This window comes from Bubalus bubalis, chromosome 3 (genome assembly GCF_019923935.1).
Source record: "Bubalus bubalis isolate 160015118507 breed Murrah chromosome 3, NDDB_SH_1, whole genome shotgun sequence".
NCBI classification, from domain to species: domain Eukaryota; kingdom Metazoa; phylum Chordata; class Mammalia; order Artiodactyla; family Bovidae; genus Bubalus; species Bubalus bubalis.
The window spans coordinates 147,502,948-147,520,475 of NC_059159.1; the positions used below are offsets into that span (position 1 = coordinate 147,502,948).

Genomic DNA, 17,528 nt, shown 5'->3' on the forward strand with positions numbered 1-17,528 from the left:
TGTTCTGCGTTTAATGGGTAAAATTACACAATTTGCTTTTAACAGTAAACCCGAAGCCACGGTGGCTTCAGATAGCATTGCGCTCCCGAGGATTCCCTCCATGCAGCTCCACTCCCAGCAGTTTCCGAGCACTTTGGAGGCACGCAGTTGTCCCCATTGCTCGCAGCGTAGCGAGGAGAAGCCGGGAGGGCGCCGGCGGGGACGCTGCCCTTTTCCCTGAAAGTTTTGTTTCTCTTCCTCCCGCGCCACCGGTTTCTGGGATTGGGTGTCTCTCTGATGTGCCCGGTGGAGGCTGGCGGGGCACCGAGTCGTCCTGAGTTACAGATTTACCGTTAGGCTCCCGGGGGTCCCGCCCCTAAAGGTGGGTGCCAACTGCGCCAGGAGTCTCTATGGCGAGGGCAGTCCCCGCGAGGTCTGGCTGGACGTCCCCAAGGCTCCACCTTTGCTTCCAAGAGTTCCGAGGAGCAGGCCGGAGGGCGGGCGCGGGAGGCGAGTCCAGGAACCGAGCGGCTGCCCCCCGGTTCTGGCCCCGCGCTGCCCGCGCGCCCCGCCGGCTACAGGCGTGTCCGTCCAGCAGGGGGCGCCAGAGCTGGCCTCTCGCTTTGCCCATCGGGGCGGGCGAGCCTGGGACCCTGCCTCCCTGCTTGCCCGCGGTCCGCCCCCAGCGCGCGTCCGGCCGGCCCGAGCCGAGCGGCGCATCCGGGCCGAGAGAGGAAGAGGACCGCGAGTTCCTCGAAAGGGACCAACTTGCCAAGCGCCCAGGAGAAAGGGCAGTGGACGCGTGGCCGACAGGGGTAGTGGCGCCGGATCCCCGCGCCCAGGCCCCTACGGCCCGCGGCATGGCCCGGGGCTCGGCGCTGCGGTGGCTGTGCGTCCCGGCCGTCTGGGCGGTCGCCGCTCTCTTGCTCTGCGTGTCCAGGGCCTCAGGTAGGACTCACCAGCCCGCGTCCGCCCGGGCGCACCAAGCGCGGGCAGAGGGCTTGCCACTCGCGCGCCCGTCCCTTCCCTCGCGATGCTGCTGCTCCGGCCGCCGCGCCGGCGCCGGTGCTCCTGGGCGAGGGGCGCCTGGCGGGGGCCCCCCTCCCGTGCCCACCTCAGCCCGGCTCCGCATCTGCGCCCCGCCGCCCGGGGCTGCTTTCAATAAGGCGCGCTCCTGGGACGCCTAAGTGTTTCCAGAGGCTAGGGCGGGCGGCGCCGGCGCCCGCGAGGAGCCCCTAGCCGGGGGTTTCCGAGGGTCGTGAGTGTGAATGCGGCCGGCGCCCGGGTCCTCAGACGTGTCCGAGGTTCTCAGGACCTTATCTCGGCCCTGCTCCCCGAGGTTCTTTCCAAAGCTCCAGGTCCGCGGCGCCCCGGTCTGCGCCGACATCTCCCCGGGGCCGGCGCCGCGGTGGGACGAGGCTCAGGGAAGGGGGCTCCCGATCCCCGCCCCTTGGTTGGAAGGGAATTTGGCTTCCCTTTTGTTGGCCCCTCACCCCCTCCGCCACCGCCGAGAAGTGGCCAAAACAGCGTTTCCTGTGCCTGGGGTCCGGGGTCCCCGGGCTGCCTTTCCGCTGCTGGAGACCTAGCCTTTTTCGGGCTGGCTGGAGGGTGGGCCAGGCTCCCGGGTGGCATTCCCCTCGAGGGTCGCACGCTGTTGGGCTGCGTGGACCCCGGGGCGAGCAAGAGGTGCCATCACGTTCGGTGGAAGCTAGGGGGATCGGCCTAGGGTGCCACGCTGTCCCGATACCCGCAGCACCCTCCTGCCCGCCCCCACCCCGCCCCCCGCCAGCCAGTTTCCCGCACCCTGCTGCGGCGAGGGAGGGCGGTGGAACCTCTAGGTTTGAAAGCTAAGGGGGTTCACCTCGTGACCCAGAAATGTGTGAGCTGCCCCTTACACCTAAGTGGGTCTCCGTGTCCCCCACTCAATGTACTGTGCCCCCTCCCCCTGGCATTTCTGCACGTAGGTGAGAATTAGACAAAAGACACAAGAAGGGGGCTCGGTGGTTTTCGTCTTCTGCTGCCAACTGCGCGCTCCAGGGATCCATCCAACGATTCAGGAATGCTGGGCAGCCTTTCCTGGGGGGCGTTTGGGTTTAATACAAGAGCCAATTACGTCACACATCCTTGGTTACTTGATTTGGGAAAGGGGTTTGCGTTTCTGTCACTGTCCCTTAAAGTGTAAGCCACTCAAGGTGCACGGTACAAAGGTAAGTAAATCAGACCTAAGTTAGTCTGTGCCTTTTAAACAGCATCTCTCTAGATTTCTGCACCCCTTATCCCGCTAGAATCCCTCTCCCGTTTCGAGTCAAGGTGTGCATTTGCTGCGCTGCGGGAGGGGAAAGAAGGGGTTTAACCACGGGACTCGACGTGCCACTGAACAGCGTTTGCCTGGTGGCCATGTGGGGGTTAATTGCTCTGCAAAACCCTACTGCGCAAACCTGTGGCCCAGCGGTTTTAGTTGCATTTGCCAGGGGGGAGTTGGAAGTGGGTGATGTGAGAAAAGGTGATGGGTCTGTTCCTTAAATCAAGATTGCAGCAAGACTGGAAAGTTGCTCGCATTTTGGGCAGAGGAGTTTAAACATTGCCATAGTTTCCAGTAGAGTTAAAGAAATCTCCGAGGAACAAAGCAATCCAATATCACTTTCCTTAATTTCTGAACCCTGTGTGGAGGTAATTTTCTTTCTCCAGTGAAATAATAGTAATTTCTATAGGGGAGGGAGTAAGGAAGCTGTTTATAATTCTCTTTCTTCTGAATGTTAGGTGAGGTGGAAATGCAAAGAATAAGATCATATTCAAACTATGAATACAATTTTATGATTACAGGAGATTCAAGTATTTGGCATCTTTTCTGCTGTAAAGAGGAATCCCTGTAATCTGAGTGTATTTTATACTCAAAACATACGTTACTATGTAAAAACAAGGAAACGTTATTCTGAAAGGATTTATAAGTTCTATGTTTTTATAGAAGGCTCTGTTCCTTAGGGAGACAAATGCTTAATTTTGGACTGTGTGCTCTGCCTGGGTTTGACAGGCTGGGAGTTTTGGGGTCTCCTCACCCCTGATTTTGACAGTACAATGTCGACTTCTGGCCCAGATCCCTGGAGTGATGGCGGTAATAAATAATGATAGTGATCCATTTGAAAAGAAGTAAATGAAAACATCTTGGAAAAGAAGACTGTGGAAAAAGAAAAGTTTTTATGTACTCTATAGTAAGGCGGCATGTTTTTCTTATTATGGCTGTGTACCAAGAAAAGAAGAAGCACACATTTGAAAATTGTTGGTATTTAATAGCAAAAGCAAGTTTAACCCTCATGTCTACTTGACAAAAATGCCATCTGGACAATGACCACCACTATGCGGCATTCCGTGTGAGCTGCTGTACTGAACTGTTTATAAAAATGGCGATAGGTGACCGAGGGGCTCTAGCCAACGAGGCTGAACTCTTGATCAGTAAAGCAAGTCATGGTTAGACAACTTACAAGAAATCTACTTTACATTTTGCCTTCAGAAAAGCAACATGAGTTTAAAAAGGTACATTGACCAGGGGTTTTGGGTGACAGCGATCTGCAGATTTACAAGGCTACGTGAAATACCATTTCTATTTTTATTGTTAAAACGTTTTCTTGTTGTTTGGTCAAAATCCCGCTGTAATTGTGTGTGTGTGTCACTCTCGGTTATGGTGTGATTTGTCGTGAATTACTTGTTCCCTGTGACCGTTTTGTCTTTCTACCCTCGGTTTAACCTTTGAGACATTGAAGCCTGGGAGAATTTGGGTTTCACGCTCTAGCCTTTGGAATCTTTTCCTGAGATCAATGGGATAGAAATGCAGGGGCAGGGGAACAGCCTGTCTGACAGGTAGGGAAGATTAATCCCCTAAAGAGGGATTTCTAAAGCAAGGTTGCAGCTGGAGAAGTGGCACTCCTTTAAAATGCATTCCACGGGAGGCCAGGATGTGGAAAGTTATCATTATCATTGAAATGGGAACTGGGTGTGAAAGGCTTGGCCCCCCCACCCCCCAATCTGCAGAGCCCTGGCCACTCTGATTCGGTATGCTAACTCTTTTCTCAGGGAGAGGTGTAATTATATACTTCCAAATTGTAGTCAGGGAAGAGAAAGTGGGTTACTAACTGTTATCTGCACCCAAGGTTTATAACCATCTTCTAAAACATTCATTGATGTCAGGGGCCTTTTGGTGTTTATCTGGTCCATTCCCTGGGAACCTGGAGGGGGACCGGCAGCATCCTGTGGTTACCACCTGGAGAAGGGCTGGGCTGGGCTGTGAAGCTTTGGGTTTGCTCTGCTGTCCCCCATGGGGATCCCCTTATGCGCTGTGATATGTTCCTGGTAAAGAAAGTTGCCATTAAGATATTTCTTTCTTTGGGGACCCTGTGGTGACTGCCAGGTGGACCCTATGAATACCATGCCTGGAAGGTGTTAAAGCAAAGTAACCAGGGGGCTTTGCTTTGCAGAGAAGTGTTGCTGATTAACTCTGGATTTTACATGTCTGATAGCAATTTCATGAAAGGACAGCTGGGCTGAAAGAACTGGTTTTGAAAACATTGCTTCTCAGTGACTGTTTGAGTTCTTTGGTTTTATATTGTAGAACTGTATCACTGTAAAAGAATTGCTACAATTTTGGTGGGTAGTGCAGGCTTCTTGAGTTTTGAAATAAAAATCTAAGCAACAAGACCAGTTCTGGCCCACTAATTATGGCTGCAACTGGCTGGGGTTTGTACCAGCCTTCTTCTAGTATGTATTTATTTGGTTTTGCCGAGGAGCTTGCCAAGCTGGAAAAAAGGGCGGGACAGCTCTGCTTGCATGTGCTGCTGTCATAAAATATGTCTGGGGTGTGATCTGTTTAAAATCATATTAACAGAGTGGCCAAGGAATTGTTGAACAGTGTTGGGAAAACTTCAAAAATAAGGAATTGTGTTGGTGTTATTTGTACCATTTTGGGGATTTCTGTTTTTTTTTTTTTTCTTTTTTTCCCCCAAGTTCTACTGAAAGAACCAAAAAATCAAAAGCCATAGGGAAGGAAATAATTACAGAACAATCTAGCCTGATTAGACTAAGTGGCTTGTCCTCTAGAATGTCCAGAGAGATGTGGTGTGTGTGTCTTTAATTGTCATTGGAATGAGCTTTAGTAAGTGCTCTGTCACTTTTGAGATGTTATCTGGGGAGAATGTGGCAGCTTCTTCAAATCCTCCTGGAGTGGGGGAGGGTTTCCCCCAAGTCTCAGATGCTTCCAGCCTCCGGGTTTCCACACCTCGGGTGCCCTCCTGGAGGGCGAGTTAACCCAGTGTGCACTTAAATGACAGAAATCCTCACTGTAGGCTTCTGCTGTGGAGTATAGGTACATGTAACTATTTAGGTTAAAATTAATTAAACTGAACTGAAATGAAAGATTCAGTCCCTCCACTGCACTCGCTGCATTTCAGGGGCCTCATGTTTGTGGTGCTAGTGGTAAAGAACCTGCCTGCCAATGCAGGAGACACAAGAGATGTGGGTTTGATCCTTGGGTTGGGAAGATCCCCGGGAGGAGGGCATGACTACCCACTCCAGTATCCTTGCCTGGAGAGTCCCATGAACAGAGGAGCCTGGAGGGCTACAGTCCTTAGGGTTGCAGAGAGTCGGACACGACTGAAATGATTTAGCTCGCAAATGTGACGGGTGGCTTGAATGGTCCAGGAACGTAGAGGACATCTCCAGCGTTGCAGGAAGCTCTGTCCACCACCAGTCCTCTTTGTCGAGCGTCTCTGTGTTAGTCACTGTTGTTTTAGGAATGTCTTGTGGAGTCCAGAGTCAGGGAGGGGCTTACCTTGTTTGCTTAGAGTTCTATTTGTTGACTGTGGGAGATTTGATGGCAAAAATGAACTGGATTGACTGACTCTAATCTGTAGAATTAGATTAGAGAGGCTTCCCCAAGAGGAGCTTAGCAGAGGTGTGATGACCAAGGCGACACGTATACACTTACATATCATATAGTGCTGATTTGGGGAAAATGTTATTTCTAAAGAATTCACATATTAAGGGCTAGACAAAATTATATGAACATGTTGTGTGTGTGCATGTGTGTGGGAGGGCCACATCATGGCTTCAGTGCCATTTAAAAAGCACATGAAATGGTCAGAGTGATGACTGTTGATTCAGATTAGACTGAGTCTGACGTAATGGAGGAATCTTCAAGTGTTGAAAGGAAACAAATATCACATCAAGGTTTAAAGCACAGATGCAAAGAATTCCAGCACAAGAAAGGACGAAGAAACTTGCCTGATTGCTGGCTGGATTCCCCCGCACAATGCCAGGCACATTTGGGGCGTGCGAAAGCAGTTTCCCACTTGGGGAAGGAAATCACAGTAGAGGTGAGACAGGGAGCTGGGGAGATGATCTGAGAACAAGTTCATGGACCAATTCTCAGTGCCGTCTGAACTGAGCCTTAATATGCTTCAGCTAGGATTTGCCAAAGATTTCTTGCAGCCCACAGCTCTGTGATGACGCCTGATAGTGGCCAACCTTCCCAAGATCTTCTCATTTACTTCGGAGCCACCACGTGGGATGCGGTGGAATGTGTTTGTGGAATGTGTTTGCAGATGGGAAAGGCCTGAGAGAAGGGCAGGCATGGAAAGAGGCAGAACCAAGAGCAGCCAGAGCACCGTCCTCAGAGAAGGGGAAATGGTGTGGAGTCAAGAGGGTGAGGATCTTAGCTCTCAGGCAAACGCAGGGTGTGATGCGATAAGCAGGGCAAGATATGGTGAGCTGCAGCCATATTTTCAGAGGATAATTTGGCAGCAGCCAGGGGTAGTGGTAGGGGAGCTAAGTGGGTAGTAGCTGCACCCCAGAAAGGAGGTGCTTGAAAAACCAAGGGGCTTGGCCTTGGATTTGTGGGGGAATTCCCAGGAACAGTCCTGGTGGAGGAGCATCCTGGGAGGAAACTGAGGCAGAAGGAAATGTCCAGTTATTCCTTAGGTGTCTGGAGGAGGGACGCACACAACAGTTTGGCTTCTGGCAGACAATGGGCATTGGGAAGGAGAATGAGTAGGATTTGGGGCATGGTGAGGAATTGACGGGGGGAGGCGTAAGAGTTCCATCTAGAAAGTGAGCCACTTTCTAGTGGATGGTAAGAGGGGTGTAGAAAGGGAGTGAGGGCCAAAGCTGAGAAGGCTTTCAGGCACAACCTCTGGGTCACATTCGGTTAAGTGTCCGCCTTCGTGTCCTGTTGCAGGGTGTTGCCTTATGTTTTCAACTGTTAGCGAACATTTGGAAATAACATTTAGGAATTGAGAATTTTTCTCCAGACAGGGAAATAACCACCAGGTCACTATAGTCTTTGTGTAACACTGAATATGTTTCTAGAGCAGCTTAAAGGCTACCGGAGGAGATGGTGACGAGGGGGAGCTCTGTCTTAAGCGAACATGAGACATGGAGGGATGGGTTGTACATCTGGTTATTATGCAAAAAGAAACACAGGAGAACCTAGAAAGTGACATCAGTTACCTGAGATCTTTTTACAATAAAGGCAAGTGTTAGTCGTTCAGTCATGGCCAACTGTTTGCAACCCCATGAACTATAGTCCACCAAGCTTCTCTGTCCATGGGATTTCCCAGACAAGAATACATTCTCCAGGGAATCTTCCCTACCCAGGGATGGGACCTGGGTCTCCTGCATTGCCAGAAGATTCTTTACTATCTAAGCCACCAGGAAAGCCAAAAATAAAGGTAAAATATGTATAAGACCTTTGAACCCATTTTAAGTGTGCATTTCCCCAGTGTTAAGTATCTCCACCTTGTGCCACGTCACCACTGTCCATCTCCAGACTTGTCTTTATCCCCCAGGTGGAGACTTGCCCCCGTTAAACCCCAGTGGCCCATTCCTCCTGCTAGCGATGACGGTCCCCATTCTACTTATGAATCTGACTACCATAGATATCTCAAATAAATGGAAGTATATGGTATTTGCCCTCTTGTAAATGGCTTCTTTCACTTAACACAGTCTTTTCAAGTGTTCATCCATCTCAGAATATGTATTAATACTTCTTTTTAAGACTGAGTAATACTCTATTATGCACACATGTACCTACACCCCGTGCATACACCACATTTTGCTTTACCGCTTTTTCTGTCTGTTGGCAGACATTTGGGTTGTTTCCACCTTTGGCTGTTGTGAATAGTGCTGTTATGAACATAGTTGTACAGATATCTGTTCGAGTCCCTGCTTTCAGTCCTTTTGGATATATACCTGGAAGTGGAATTGCTGGATCGTATGGTCATTCTAAGTTTACTTTATTGAGTAACCACCATGCTGTCAACATCAGTTATTTTCTGCTTTATTGATAACAGCCTTCATAATGAGTGTGAAGTGGCTTTGATCTCATTGTGGCTTTGATTTGCATTTTTCTAATAAGTAGTGATGTTGATCATCTTTTCATGTCATTTGTATCTATTTCATGCACCATTAGTATATCTTTTTTCGAAATATGTCCCAGGTGCCCCTGATGGTAATGAACCTGCTTGCCAGTGCAGGAGATGTAAGAGACGTGGTTTTGGTCCCCTGGGTCAGAAGGTTCCCTGGAGGAGGGCATGGCAACCCGCTCCAGTATTCTTGCTTGGAGAATCCCAAGAACAGAGAAGCCTGGTGGGCTACAGTCCATAGGGTCGCAAAGAGTTGACACAACTGAAGTGACTTAGCATGTACTATTCAAATCCTTTGCCCATTTTTAAATCAGATTGTTTGGGTTGTCTTGGTTGAGTTGTAGGAGTTTTATCTACTCTAGATATTGACTCTTTATCAGATATATGATTGCATTTATTTTCTCGCATTCTGTGGGTTGCTTTTTCACACTGTTGATAATATCCTTTGATGCACAAAAATTTTTAATTAAAAAAATCAACTTATCTATTTTTTTTTAAACCTGTGCTTTTGGTGTCACATCCAAGAAATTGTTGCTAAGTCCAATGTCCTGAAGCTTCTCCACTATTGTTTTTTTCTAAAAGTTTTATAGTTTTAGCTTTTGTTTAGGTCCTTGATCCATTTTCAGTTAAGGTAGGGGTTTGACTTCATTATTTCTAATGTGGAAATATAGTTTTTCCAGTACCCTTTGTTGAAAAGACTTTTCTTTATTCATTGAATAGTCTTGGTATCCTTGTCATTTGCTCCACATGTAGAGCGGGGCAATTCTGGATTCTCTATTTTATTCCATTGGTCTGTGTCTATCCTTTTGTCAGTGTTTTGATTATTGCAGCTTTGTAGTATGTTTTGAGATCAGGAAGTATGGGTGCTTCAACTTTTTCTAGATTGCTTTGGCTATTTGGGATCCCTTGAAATTACATATGAATTTTAGGGTGGATTTTCTCTTTTGACAAAAGTGTCTGAGATTTTGATGAAGATTGCACTGAATCGGTGCATTGTTTTGGATGGTCAGTTCAGTTCAGTTCAGTCGCTCAGTCGTGTCCAACTATTTGCGACCCTATGGACTGCAGCACGCCAGGCCTCCCTGTCCATCACCAACTCCCAGAGTCCACCCAAACCCATGTCCATAGAGTCGGTGACACCATCCAGCCATCTCATCCTCTGTCGTCCCCTTCTCCTCCTGCCCCCAATCTTTCCCAGCATCAAGGTCTTTTCATATGAGTCAGCTCTTCGCATCAGGTGGCCAAAGTATTGGAGTTTCAGCTTCAACATCAGTCCTTCCAATGAACACCCAGGACTGATCTCATTTAGGATGTACTGGTTGGATCTCCTTGCAGTCCAAGGGACTCTGAAGAGTCTTCTCCAACACCACAGTTCAAAAGAAGAATCAATTCTTCTGCACTCAGCTTTCTTTATAGTCTAACTCTCACATCCATACATGACTACTGGAAAAACCATAGCCTTGACTAGACGGACCTTTGTTGGCAAAGCAATGTCTCTGCTTTTTAGACACCTTAACAAATCTTATAGTTCACAAAAACAGCCCAGAAATAGGTCCAACTTAAAGGAGACTACAGGACGAGAAAAGTAAATGCAGCATGTTTCTGAAGAGGACTGGTTTAGAGTGAAAACTGACCTGCACATCATTGGAAACTTTGATGAAATTGGACTATGGAGGTCAAGTATTTAAAAGTGTGGTCTGAGTTCAGTTTCCTGAATTTGTTAATTGTACTGAGGTTCTGTGAGAGAATATTTTTGGTCTTAGGAAGTGTGTACTCAGTGTTAATGGATAAAGAGCATAATGTCTGCAATCAATTCTTAGTTCAGAATAAAAAGCAGTGTGAGTATGGAGAAAGAATGATGAAGTATGTGGAGTGAAACATGAAAAATTAGTGAATCTGGGTAACAAGTATGGGGGAGTTTCATGCATGAATCTTCCAACTTTTGAGTAAATTTGAAATTATCTCAAAATAAGGCATGAAAATTATGTTAATTGATACAAATGTGTGACTGTGGCCAGTGAAATCTATAATGGGGTTGAACAGATTTGCTTAGAGAGACTCAAGTGGTTATAATTTTATGGGAAATGGTATCACACCTCACCTAGGGATGGGGTGGGGCAGGCTCCACGTGCCTTTTACCTACACTGTGTTTATCAAAGAATGAAAATCACCAAGTCTTACTCCAGTTTCTGGATCCCCAGAACTTCTAACAGCTTTTACCTTAGCCTTTTACTATAGAAGACTTCAAGTATACATAAAATTAGACTAGTACAGGGAACCCCTATATATTTTTCACCCAGCTTCAACAGTTAACACGTTCTGTTCATTTCATTTCTTCTGGCCCACTTAATGGGTCCTGGACAGCTTTAATTTTTCTCTTGTAAATACTTCAGCATGAATGGTAAGACCTGTTTTCCACATAATCTCTGTACTGTTATCACAAGCAAGTGATACTTGATACCCAGGCTCTGCCCAGCTTCCCCAACTTCCTGGAAAATGGCCTTTCACACTTGGCTTGTTTGCAGCGGGACCCAGGCAAGGTGTGCCCATAAACCCTGGTTTTCACCATCAGAATGGCCTTCAGCCAGGAGTCCCATTGGGTCTGAGGTTCCAAATTCCAGCAGGTATAGGCGCTGCTTCTCTGCATTCCCAAGGCTGCCCTCAGTGTGGTAGGGACCTGTACAGAGCTGGGTCCTGATGCAGAGGCCTGGATACCCCGCCTTGGGGCAGCAAAGTGTGTGGTGTGTGTGTGGGGCACAGGGAAGGCCCCACTGAGCTGTGTCCAGTGCTGCCCTTCATTCATCCTCTTTTGGCAGGATGCTCCTATGACTGTCTCCAGGAGAGATGCCCCTGCAGAGCCTTGCAGAGTGGGCCAGCCCACACCCTTCTCAGAGCCCTGGACTCATTAACACAAAGATTGTTAAGGTGTAGAAAGGGAGAGAGAAGGCATTTTAGCTTTCTGGTGTGTATTATACCCTCCTCCCCTTTTCAACAACAACATATCGCAAGACTCAGTTTTGTGCTTCCTGGTGGATGGTTTGACGTCCCACTTGAAAATTCAGACTGTTTGCTGGAAAGACTGTGTTTTACCAAATATATGACAGATGAGCAGATCTGTAACCAGAATACATAAAGAACTTGTAAAAAAAATGTTCCATTTAAAAGGGACACAATGCACAGCAAGCGGTATGCAAAAAAACACAAAAGACCCAAAACTTAAGAAAAAGAGTTTGGTGTTAGTAGGGTTCAAGAAAATGCAAGTTATGAGGCAGTTATCCCAAGGTACTTCTGACTGAGCCTTGCCTGAGGTCAGAAATGGGTCATAAGGAACATGTCAGTAGTGATATGAAGAGGGTGGCATGGTGGTGTGTAAGCTACTGCTTTGAGGGCCATGTGACATTTACAATACACATATTCTGTGGCCTGATCCACAAAAGTATGTGCACACCTGGAAACCATGCTGCACCATTTCTAATAGTGAGAAGTTGGAAATATCAGCATGTCTTTTAATGGAAGCCAAATAATTGAAGTGGTACCATGTCTCTACTGTGGATTACTGTACAGTGGCTAAAATGAAGATGAAACTCTGTAGATGCCCACAGACGAAGATTTCAAAGTGAAATTCTGGGTAGGGACAACATCAAGTTGCACAAGATATCCTTCTGCATGGGATTGATCTAAAAATGTCCCACGCCCCTCTCCTCTCTCTGTGGATAAAGCTGTCTCTAGAATAAAGCCTCCAATCTACAAGTCAGACTGACAACAGTGGTCACCCTGGGGGAGATAGGAAGGCGTCATAGGAATCTTCAGGATCTTTGATTCCACCATATCTCCTGTGCTAGGGATTACTTTACTGGATCCTGTCTATAAGCCTCGGGGACAACATTCATGTCTACACATTTAGATAAATTAGCAGGAACTGTTACACATTTACTTCCTCTCTCCCATCATCTTGCTCTTTGCTTTGTAACAAATTCTTGTCCAGCTCTGACCAGAGGGGAAGATGAAGGGGAAATGTGGCAAGTCAATTTGTTGAGGAGATGTGGAAGTTTTTAAGCGATTCATAAGCTCTTCAGGGGTGCATCTTGATCTTTGGGTTGAAGGCAATGGCACCCCACTCCAGTACTCTTGCCTGGAAAATCCCATGGACAGAGGAGCCTGGTAGGCTCCAGAGTTGCTAAGAGTCGGGCATGACTGAGCGACTTTACTTTCACTTTTCACTTACATGCATTGGAGAAGGAAATGGCAACCCACTCCAGTATTCTTGCCTGGAGAATCCCAGGGACAGAGGAGCCTAATGGGCTGCCGTCTATGGGATAGCACAGAGTCAGACACGACTGAAGTGACTTAGCAGTAGCAGCATGGGTGGTAAGTGCTTCTGGGGTAGCCTAGCTAGTAAAGAATCTGCCTGCATTTCAGGAGACCCTGGTTCAATTCCTGGGCCAGGACGATCCCCTGGAGAAGGGATAGGCTACCCACTTGGGCTTCCCTGGTGGCTCAGTCAGTAAAGAATCCTCCTGCAATGTGGGAGACCTGGGTTCGATCCCTGGGTTGGTAAGATCTCCTGGAAGAGGACATGGCAACCCACTCCAGTATTCTTGCCTGGAGAATCCCCATGGACAGAGGAGCCTGGCGGGCTACAGTCCATGGGTTGCAGAGAGTCAGACACGACTGAGTAACTAGGCACAGCACAGCACAGCACATGGATGGGTAAAAAAATGGAAGTTTGGGGATGTAGAAAACTAGTTCCTGGGGATGTAGAAAACTAGTTCAGCTAGTTCTCTGGGTTGTTGGATTCTCTGGACTTTGCAAATATTCAATCTAAATTCCATTTTGATGACTTCCATGGTGGTCCAGTGTGAGTTCACCTTGCAGTACAGGGGACACAGGTTTGATCCCTGGTCAGGGAACTAAGATCCCACATGCCTCGGAGCAACTGAGTTGGTGTGCCCCAACAAAAGACCCTGCATGCTACAGCAAAGATCCCGTGTGCCACAACCAAGATCCAAGGCAGCCAAATAAATAAATACTAAGAAAAAACACATTAGATTCTGAACATATTTAATGTTTTTAGAGCATCATGCAGGATGCCCTCAGGGTTGCTTCATGCCGGCCCTGTGGTGTCTCTTTAGACAGCTTTGGGTCAGCTTGTTTTGGTGTAGATGGGAGCAGCCATCTCTGTTTAAGCCTAGAACCCCAAGTTTGTTCTGAGCACTGTTGCAATACTTTTTCTTTGTGAAAATGGCCACAGAGAATCCGAATTATCTTATATTCTGAAACTGAAGCAAAATACAGGAAATCTAGTTGCTTTGCCAACAAAGGTCCATCTAGTCAAGGCTATGGTTTTTCCAGTAGTCATGTATGGATGTGAGAGTTGGACTGTGAAGAAAGCTGAGCACCGAAGAATTGATGCTTTTGAATTGTGGTGTTGGAGAAGACTCTTGAGAGTCCCTTGGACTGCAAGGAGATCCAACCAGTCCATTCTAAAGGAGATCAGTCCTGGGTATTCTTTGGAAGGAATGATGCTGAAGCTGAAACTCCAATACTTTGGCCACCTCTTGCGAAGAGTTGACTCATTGGAAAAGATTCTGATGCTGGGAGGGATTGGGGGCAGGAGGAGAAGGGGATGACAGAGGATGAGATGGCTGGATGGCATCACGGACTTGATGGACGTGAGTCTGAGTGAACTCCGGGAGTTGGTGATGGACAGGGAGGCCTGCTGCTGCTGCTGCTGCTGCTAAGTTGCCTCAGTCGTGTCCAACTCTGTGAACCCCATAGAGGGCAGCCCACTAGGCTCCTCCGTCCCTGGGATTCTCCAGGCAAGAATACTGGAGTGGGTTGCCATTTCCTTTTCCAATGCAAGAAAGTAAAAAGTGAAAGTGAAGTCGCTCAGTCGTGCCCGACTCTTAGTGACCCCATGGACTGCAGCCTACAAGGCTCCTCCATCCATGGGATTTTCCAGGCGAGAGTACTGGAGTGGGGTGCCATTGCCTTCTCCGCAGGGAGGCCTGGCGTGCTGCAATTCATGGGGTCGCAAAGAGTCGGACACAACTGACCAACTGAACCGAAACCAAAAAGGACATTGAGGTGGAAATATGATTGGAACTGTCTTTCAAAATGTATCGTTTCGAGGTTTTGTGGCTACAGTCCATGGGGTTGCAAAGAGTTGGGCACAACTGAGCGACTGAGCACGTGTGCATGCAAGATGAAGTTCATTCCTTTTGTCATAAAGAGAATATTACACTGTTACAGGTTAGTGTTTTCTTCCAAAGATATAGTATATTGGAGTCCTAAAACTGTGAAGAAGGCTGAGTGCTGAAGAATTGATGCTTTTAAACTGTGGTGTTGGAGAAGACTCTTGAAAGTCTCTTGGACTGCAAGGAGATCCAACCAGTCCATTCTGAAGGAGATCAGCCCTGGGATTTCTTTGGAAGGAATGATGCTGAAGCTGAAACTCCAGTACTTTGGCCACCTCATGCGAAGAGTTGACTCATTGGAAAAGAATCTGATGCTGGGAGGGATTGGGGGCAGGAGGAGAAGGGGATGACAGAGGATTAGATGGCTGGATGGCATCACTGACTCGATGGACATGAGTCTGAGTGAACTCCAGGAGTTGGTGATGGACAAGGAAGCCTGGCGTGCTGTGATTCATGGAGTTGCAAAGAGTCGGACACGACTGAGCGACTGAACTGAACTGAACTGAATTGAACTAAATCCTCAGTACTTTAGAATGTGATCTTATCTGGGGAGAGCGGTTTACAGATGTACCCAAGATAAACTGAGGTCATCATGGGTGGGCCCTAATCCAGTATGGCTGATGTCCTTATAGAAAGGGGAAATTTGGGCATAGAGGGAAGGCCACTTGTGGACACAGGGAGAAGGTGGCTGTCTGCAAGCCGAGGAGAGAGCCCTCAGAAGAAGCAGCTCGGCCCACACCTTTATCCCAGACTTCCAGCCTCCAGAACAGTGGGAGGATGGAGGTGTGTAGTTGAAACCCCCTAGTCTGTGGTGCTTTGTCAAGGCAGCTGAAGCTGACTCATACAGACACTTCTGCACTTACATGCAGGCTAATCAAGTATTGCTTTCTATCGATTTTCTTTTCAGAGGACCTGCATAGGAATTCAACTGATAGAAATGTTCCACTGCTAATGGACACTTCTGTGGCTGAACCCATCATGCCTGGGGTGGCAGCAAACTGGATTGGCCCCATGATTGGTTAGTGATGCAGTTAGGAGTCAGAGTCACCAGGCCCAGTGTGGGCATGGTCAGACTCTCTCTGTGTGCCTATGGCCTGACTCAGGCCAGTCCCTTGGCATCAGAGGGCAAGTCTACTCCCTGGAAAGCTTGCTGTTTGGGACTGCTTCCCTGGTTGATGCTTTGGCCGGCCCCGTGTGGTCTCCCGAGCACCTCTGTGGGACCAGCCCTGTGTCCAAGCCTGGATGTCTTTGGTCAGTCACCCATCTGTCCCCTTTCCCTTCCTCCAGCTGTTTGCCTGGCTCTTAAGAGAGGCTTTGATGGGAGTTTCCTGGAGCTCAGAGGAGAGAGAGGTGGGCTGTTAAGGCCCCAAGATGTCAGGCACCCATCCCAGCCTTTGTTTCCCTTGGGGGAGCCTGGGTAACAACGAAAACAAAATCCAACAAAAGCACACATCCTTGGGCGCTGGGATGGGGCGGCTGTCAGCCTGTGTGATTTATCTGGGCCTGGGAGCCTTTGAAGCAGGAGGCTGTTGGAGTCCTTGAAGGCTGGCCCTGCAGGGAGGCCCTGGAAGTGCCAAATGGAGAGGAAAGAGCAAGCGGGTTGAGAGGGGTGGTGAGGGAGGGAGCTCTTGGAAGTCCATTCCTTTTTCCTTCGGGTCAGCAGCTCCTTTCTTCACTTTTGTCCTGTTCCAAAATGCAGGGGTAGCTCTGGAGGCCACAGGAAGGTCCTGTGGGCAGAAAAAGGTATTGACTTTGGGCTGGCCCTGAGTTTGCCAAGCAGGACTCCCAGAGGGCTTCCCTGTAGCTTTTTGGAGACTCTGGGCAAAGATGCAGGGAGATGAGGCCAGCCCCTTCCCGGAGGGGCACCTGATGTAGGCACCCTTGGATGCTGGAGAGGGAGGTAAGCATGGAGTCCTGCAGAGGATGAGTTTTAAGGATGAGCATGTGTAGGGGTGTCAGCCTCCACCAAGTGGCTGCTGGGGCTTCTGACTGGAAGGCAGCTTTATAAGAAGGAGCCCAGAGGATGCTTTCTTAAATGTCAACAAGAGGTATAATTCTGATACAACCTTCTGACTGTTTCAGTAATGGTCAAGCATGTTTCATTGTTGAAATTCAGCTGCTTTTCTGCTATATACATCCCAGTTTTTCTTCACTATTTGCTAAATTCGATGTGTCTTTCTCATTTTATTTTGGAAGAAGGAAAATCCTTTGTTTTACAAGGCAACGCCCAGGCACAATTACCTTTAATTAGCAAAGCGTTTTCAGAGTTCAGATAAGGTTCACCTTTTTATATTTTTTTTTTTGCTACTCTAAACTTTGAGCCCATTTATTTTCTTATTTAAAAAAATAATAATTAAGGAAAAAACCCAAGATAATCACGTTCCTTCTAGTTGACTAACCACAGATTTCTATGGCATCTAAAAGCCAAACTGATTCAAAACAAAATGAAAGAAGGAAAGCCAAGTATGGGTATAAGTTGATCTGCCTGGGATTAAGTTTTTAAAAATGTTCTTTATAATTAGTTTTTTCCCCAGAGGTGGAACGAGTCCTGCCCTAAGTTTTGGGTGTGTGTTGGGCGGGGGGGGGCATGGGATGTCATGATACTGAGGGAACTTTGGCTTGGGCCCAACTGTCTACTTATGATTGCAAGTATTTTATTTTTTAAAATCACTATGTGAAAACTCCCTCAAAACAATGCTTTCTATCTTTTCTGTTGGCAAATATTTACTAGAGGGCTCTCCTAGCATCTGGGTGTTATTTAGAGGAACTTCACGTAGTTTCTTCTGAATTGTTTTCATTTTACTTTATAATTTTTTTATCTTTTAATTTTTTTCTTTTTTTGGCCATGTTGCACAACTTGGGGTATCTTAGTACCTTGACCAGGAATTGAACCCAGGTCGCCTTCAGTGGAAGCACAAAGTCTAAACCACTGGTCAGCCAGGGA

General features: G+C 47.7%; 1 protein-coding gene across 2 annotated transcripts in view; it reads left to right on the plus strand.

Annotated features, from left to right (window-relative positions):
- Positions 1-367: 367 nt before the first annotated feature.
- Positions 368-17,528, plus strand: part of ROR2 (receptor tyrosine kinase like orphan receptor 2) — a 240,034-nt gene continuing 222,873 nt past the window's right edge. For both annotated transcript variants that reach the window (XM_006067981.4, XR_003108292.3), the window contains exon 1: positions 368-927. In XM_006067981.4, coding sequence (XP_006068043.4) covers positions 390-927 — 538 coding nt within the window. In that variant the 5' untranslated portion in view covers positions 368-389. The remainder of the gene's footprint in view (positions 928-17,528) is intronic.